At 46.1% G+C, this 6,544-nt stretch overlaps 1 protein-coding gene across 1 annotated transcript in view; it reads right to left on the bottom strand.

The window, feature by feature from the left end:
* Nucleotides 1-303: 303 nt before the first annotated feature.
* The window catches only part of ttc21b (tetratricopeptide repeat domain 21B), a 33,211-nt gene continuing 26,970 nt past the window's right edge, over nucleotides 304-6,544 (bottom strand). Inside the window, exons 21-29 of the mRNA XM_063214068.1 lie at nucleotides 6,281-6,391; nucleotides 5,980-6,061; nucleotides 5,641-5,791; nucleotides 4,706-4,867; nucleotides 3,739-3,934; nucleotides 1,553-1,777; nucleotides 1,004-1,124; nucleotides 747-814; nucleotides 304-636 (exon numbers count right to left, since the gene is read on the bottom strand). Coding sequence (XP_063070138.1) covers nucleotides 559-636; nucleotides 747-814; nucleotides 1,004-1,124; nucleotides 1,553-1,777; nucleotides 3,739-3,934; nucleotides 4,706-4,867; nucleotides 5,641-5,791; nucleotides 5,980-6,061; nucleotides 6,281-6,391 — 1,194 coding nt within the window. The 3' untranslated portion in view covers nucleotides 304-558. The remainder of the gene's footprint in view (nucleotides 637-746; nucleotides 815-1,003; nucleotides 1,125-1,552; nucleotides 1,778-3,738; nucleotides 3,935-4,705; nucleotides 4,868-5,640; nucleotides 5,792-5,979; nucleotides 6,062-6,280; nucleotides 6,392-6,544) is intronic.

The raw sequence follows: 6,544 nt of genomic DNA, 5'->3' as shown, positions 1-6,544 counted from the left end.
TTACTCTCTTGCGTCCTGCTTCATACAGCAGTTGGATTTAGCTTCAAAGGGCACACAATCAGTCAGATAATACTTTCAAGTCATAAACGTGACATGACATACTATACATGAAAGACTTTGTTTTAAAGATGTTTACACTGTCTTTTACATATGGCCGTTTCATTTAAACCAATGTGCCCCCTCCATAGGCTTTACTCTTTTGAAAGAAATTATAGCTTTGCTGCAAACACTGCCTTTAAAAAAAGAAGAAAAAAACAGCAGTTGCACAAGAAATAAATGCGTGATGCAACGATGCACATTCTTAATTATATTTATTGATAAAAATGCACGGCATCCATTACAATGGATCAGTTCATGATTGTGCCAACAACTGCACAATCTGCAATACAAACTGGTTTTAAGTCGGCAGGTTTTTTCCCACACCAAACAATCATATACATTCTTGATCTCTCTGACACACACACACACACACACACACACACACACACACACACACACACACACACACACACACACACACACACACACACACACACACACACAGCTGAATTGATGTGTCTATGATCTCAGAGAAGCTCGCGCCTTGTCCAATATCTCCTTCCTTATCTTCGGGTAATTTGGATGGGCATCCAAGACCTTGGAGAGAACCATTCATGTTGTCAGTGAAACTATGTTTGAATATATGTATTAAAATGCATTTACTGTAGCCAGCGTTCCGGATGAGTCAGATATGAATAAGAACTTACTTTGTGACAAACATCTATTGCATCCACGAATCTCTTGGCCTTGAGGTAGTTGAACGCAAGTTTATACCCTGGAAAACAATGGGGGTACAGGATATTCATACAATATGTGCAAACAGCAAACAAGCTGATAGAGACTAAATTACAAAAGGAGCAGACCCACAATGTATCTCGATGTAAATATTTCAACTTGGTTTAACTAGAAAACTCTAAGACCTCTCTTCATTCCATAATATGTTTCTTCCCTCCCAATAACATACCGATTGTTGGGTTGGTGTGATTTCCATACTTCCAAGCCATTTCGTAATTCAACGCAGCGTCTCGAAAGGCCTTCTCCTTCTCCATGATGTAGCCCATGTATTCATATGCTTTACAACAGGACTGCAACGAGAAAGCAGAAACCATAACACTATCATCAAGTGGAAATTATGGAATGAGTGACAAACAGACGAAATTGCACAGGCATAAAAAACGCAATTAGACCATGTGTTATTTATTTCTAAGTACGCACGAAGAGGCATTATACATCACATAAATCCTCTGTCACCAACATAAAAAGAAGTTGTGTGTTCACATATGGTGTCAACATGGTGTCACGTCTCCTTTGGATTGGTTGAACTGACCTTGTTTTTTTAAAGATATTTGTTGGCCTTTATTGGATTGAACAGTGTGCGAGAGTGACAGAGAAGTACTAGAAGAGGGAAAAGTGTAAAAATCGGTAATTGACCTCGGGACAGAATCGAACCCTGGTCCTCGACTTAATGCTACGCTACCTTAGCCCACTTAGCCACGGCGTCCCCAGCACTGACCTTGTTGTGGCGTAAGCAGCGTTTCAGCAGTTCCCCTGCCATGTCATATTTCCCTGACTGGATGTATATGTCAGCCAGCAGGAGCCAACTCTTCTCAAACTCGTCCGCGTCGATGATATTCCAGTTCATTTTGGCGATGCGCTTCAACTGGTTGCGAGCTCGCGGGGTCTGCTTCAGGATCATGTAGGCTGTGGCCATGGCTAGCAATGCAGGGACATGATCTTTCTGGAAAACAGATGACGCACATATTACATGACATTAACACTTTGCTGACACTTTTGTCCAAAGCCACTTACAGTTCTTTAGGTACAGGGTATTGGTTAAAGACCAAGATGCAGTGTGACGTTAGGTGCCCTGCTCAAGTCCACTTCAGCCATGGATGGTACGGCACACAAACTTACACCCTTTTCACACAAAGGCTCACTTCCTAACCTTTATACCACGGCCACGCTAGTCAAGAAAGTGACTAACAGGAGCAAAACATTAATTATTCATAACAGATCTACAGATAACATTTTCACTATGAAAATGAATCGTGGTAGCGATGTTCAAACTGAGACTACGTAAAGGTGTCATCTCATGTGGTTTAATGGATCTGTACTGAGGACATTGTCACATAAAACACTCAATATCATAAGGTCATCTGAATTTAGAGATCTCCACAGTGCGTCATGGCGAACTCATGCGAAATGACACGCCAATGAGGAAGCTCTCCCTTACTGCAGTACACAAACTCCTTCTTTCTGTCATGCACACACACACACACACACACACACACACACACACACACACACACACACACACACACACACACACACACACACACACACACACACACACACACACACACACACACACACACACCAGGTTGCAGGTGTCTATGTACCTCCCCACATTTACTTAAGGTGTCAAGTTGTTTGAGCATCAAACACATGTGTAAATACTTACTGAAGCCAAAGTCAACCCAAGAGACTTTAACATGAGAGAAGAGCTGCCTTTGGGCAGGTTCCCAACTGACAATGGAAGGTGTGTGTGTGTGTGTGTCTGTGTGTCTGTGTGTGTGTGTGTGTGTGTGTGTGTGTGTGTGTGTGTGTGTGTGTGTGTGTGTGTGTGTGTGTGTGTGTGTGTGTTGGGAGAGGCTGCCTGCCCACCACCTGCCGTGTGTGTGTGTATCCTGCTTTGCCCTTTAAACACACACACACACACACACACACACACACACACACACACACACACACACACACACACACACACACACACACACACACACACACACACACACACACACACACACACACACACACACACACACACACACACACACACGCCACCTCTTTCACTCACTGTTTTCTTTCTGTGAATCATCAATACTCCTCCCAACCTCAACACTTTGAACCGTATGCACTTATTGCATCCTCCAACCCCCCCCCCCCCCCAGTATCTCAAACTGTATCCTCCAACTCCAAATTGTATTTCAAACACTTGAGAAAACGATTGTATTGGCCAGTTCACTGAATGCCTCATCTCTATGCTCTTGACGAATAACACATCCTCCTTATATCCTGGTATGGCATTGTTTGCAATGTGTTTCCTGCTTTACCCTCTCACCTTGTTTGCAGTGTCAATGAAGATGATGAGGGCCCTCTCCACGTTGGCCAAGAGCTGTGTATGTGTCTATGTGTCTTGTTGCCTCATGTGACGGAGGTCATCTTGCACCTGTTCACCCCCTTCGGGGATCGAACGTGCGATCTCGTCAACTACAACGGTCCGGCAATGGGAGACGCAGTACGGTACCGCTGGGCCAAGAGACTAGTCTCTCGGCCCAACGGCACGAAACTGTATGAAGCTATCGGAGGGAGGTTTACCAATGTTCCACGCCAACTCTGTGCTAGTTGGCCTCCGTTACACTCACCTCGTTGTTAGCGATGCCAGTGAAGATGCCACTGAGTGCCTGCTCCACGTTGGCCATCTGCTTGGCTATATCTGTGTGTGTGTGTGTGTGCGCGCATGTGTGTGTGTGCGCGCATGTGTGTGTGTGTATGTATGGGTGTGTGTGTATGTGTCTTGTTGTTTCCTCACGTCATTGTTAGCGATATCAGTGAAGATCAGTGTGTGTTTGTGTGTGTGTATGTGTGCGTGCATGCGTGCGTACGTGTGCATGTCTATGCATCTCGTTGTGTCCTTACCTCGTTGTTAGCGATGTCGGTGAAGACGGCGAGGGCGCGCTCCACGTTGGCGGTCTGCTTGGTGGCCAGCAGGCAGTGGTGCTCCAGGATGCGCAGCTGCACCTGGCCCTCGCTGGTCTGGGGACGCAGCTCCTTCAGAAGCTTCTCCGCCGTGCGCACCGCCAGCTGCTCCGACTCCTGCTTCTCCGTGGAGTTCCTGAACGACAGAACGAACGGAAGAATGGAAGATGAAGGGATGAAGGAAGGGGAAGAGAACGAAAAAGAAGTCAAAGAATCCTTTCTTTTGACTTCTTTTTCGTTTCCTTCAGATAAGATGATAGGAAGAGAGGAAGGAAGGGGAAGAGAAAAGGGAAAAAAATGTCCATGACAGTAAGAGAGGACGACAGAGAGGAAGAAAGATAGGAGGGAAGGAAGGATGCAGAGAGGAAAACCAGGGAGAGTGGAGAAATGGATGGAGAGAGTAAGGGAGGGAGAGAGAAAGAGGAGAATGTGTTCCTGAAATAAAGAGAGGAAGAAAGACAGGAAGAAAAACAGAATGAAAAAGGAGAGGGGGCGAGGAAGGGAGGGACAGAGAGAGAAAGAGCGAGAGAATGAAAGAAAGAAGATGAAGACAGAAGAAAGGGAACAGAAAGAAGATGAAGACGGAAGAAAGGGAAGAGAAAGAAAACACAAGGCGCGGAGTGCTTCAAAGCCCTGACATTTCCCATGCCCCTACACTGTAGTTTTAGGCTCCGATGTCAAAAAGCAAACACCAAGCAACAGAAAGTGCAGGCAAGCAGGCAGGCAGGCAGTGAACTCAGAGAATGTAGAATCACAGATGAAAAAAGCTGCACGGAAAAGGTAGCTTAAATCATCTTACGTTTTGAAAATATATATATATTTTGTAAAAAGAAAAAAAAAGTATTAAAAAACAGTGTGATGGTGGTGGGATGGGGAATTAATGGTGTGTTAATAGGGGAAAACCCACCCGATATCACCATCCAGGTTTTCGAAGACCTCCCCACCCACGGTCTCGTTGTCCGGGTTCAGGCAGATCTCAATCATGTTGTAGACGGCGTTCTGGCCCCAGTCGTTGTCCTTTCTGGCTTTGTTGAAGTGCCGTAGCCCGTCGTTGGGCTCACCTGTGTACCTGAGTGGAGGAAGAAGAGCATGACATTGCATCACATTACATAACATTACTGATGCTTTTGTCAAAAGCGACTTAGTTATTCTTTTTCAGGGTATTGGTTATAGTCCCTGCAGCAATGTGGGGTTAGGTGCCCTGCTCAAGGGCACGTCAGCCATGGATGGAGGTGTAAGGAGAGGTCAGGTGGGATTAGAACCTACAACCCCCAGATTGGAAGACCAACTCTGAGCAAAGCCCTGAGCTAAGACTAACTACAAGGCCTCGGCCCACGACTGCCCAGAATGGATGCTCTAATACATGGCTAACTTATTTTTTGACTCTTGCCATTTCAGTTGAAAGAGGGACCATTCCTTGTAAATCTAAGGAGGACATACCGTAGAGTACTATAGAAAATAAAACATATGCAAGGGATTATCGTTGGAGACAAAATTACCCCAATTTCCATTTGTAGGCCATTAAGTATTACTCAAGTTACATCAAAGTTAATCGCTGAGGAAACTAAGCCATAGATGATTACACATCATCCCTCCGCGGGTCCAAGTTACCACATCTGCTGTCAATGTCGCTCCAGCTTCTGAGGTGAAACCACCATGTTTTCCTGTCCCACTCGCATTCCTCACTGCACTGAAGGGGGAAACGGTTATACATACAGTCAGCTGACAACTTCCAACTGAAGCCGCCCCTGCCCAGGGACCTGTGCTTAACCCCCAGGACCTGTTGCTTGGAAGCCATTACTGAAACAAACCCCCTCAAAACGACACTCCCATCAAACTCACCACAGGTAAAGACCTTTGCAGTAGTTGAAGCCGGAGTCAAACTTGGCCCTGGGAGAGTGCTTCTCAGCCATGTCCAGAAAACGGGGGACCTCATCCAGCTTGCCTGCTCGCCTCAGCAGGTCGATCAGACGTGACAGCGTCGGGTAGTTGTCTTGAAGATAGAGAGAGAGAGAGAGAGTGAGAGAGAGAGCACATGCAAAAGAAATTATGGCCTGACCACCGATATTTACAGTGCATGTTTCTGTTAGAGTCTCCGGTTACGGCATTTCCATGATTTCGGGAGTAGGAGTGGTGGGGGGGACCGAACATGCTCATGAAAGTGCACCTACTATATCCTACCCGGCTTTTGCTCCAGGAGCTGCTGAAAGTGGAAAATGGCCTGGTCATAGTCCTGCTTCCTGAACATCAGGTCCGCCATCATCTGCAGAAAAAAAAAGAAAAACGAGGGGAAACCACATCTTAACCACATCTCTTGAGGAGTAGAAAACGTATAGCATAGCCCCCTTCCTTCCTTCCATATGGAGCTGATGTGAGCACAATATGACTCCAGACCAGACAAGTGCACGTTTATAGAAATGGAAGGCTTATTACAATACGACCACACCACCACCACCACAGAGAGAGACCGCCACTGACTGACCAGAGTTGCTGATTCGTTGGCTTGGTCGCTCTTCAGGAGCGCGCAGCACTGCTGTTGGCAGGCGTCGATGTCGTCCAGAGTCAGGTACAGCCGAGCCAGCTCTAGCATCACCTTTCCATTGGAGAGAGAGAGAGAAAGAGAGAGAGAGAGAGAGAGAGAGAGAGAGAGAGAGAGAGAGAGAGAGAGAGAGAGAGAGAGAGAGAATCAGGATCAGTTTTTATTCTTAATCAACAAGGCACATGAGAAGTGCCCTGTGTAATCTAA

This window comes from Engraulis encrasicolus, chromosome 13, assembly GCF_034702125.1.
Source record: "Engraulis encrasicolus isolate BLACKSEA-1 chromosome 13, IST_EnEncr_1.0, whole genome shotgun sequence".
Taxonomy (NCBI): Eukaryota; Metazoa; Chordata; class Actinopteri; order Clupeiformes; family Engraulidae; genus Engraulis; species Engraulis encrasicolus.
Note: the sequence above shows the minus strand (reverse complement) of the source record. Positions and strands in the feature narration are given on the sequence as shown.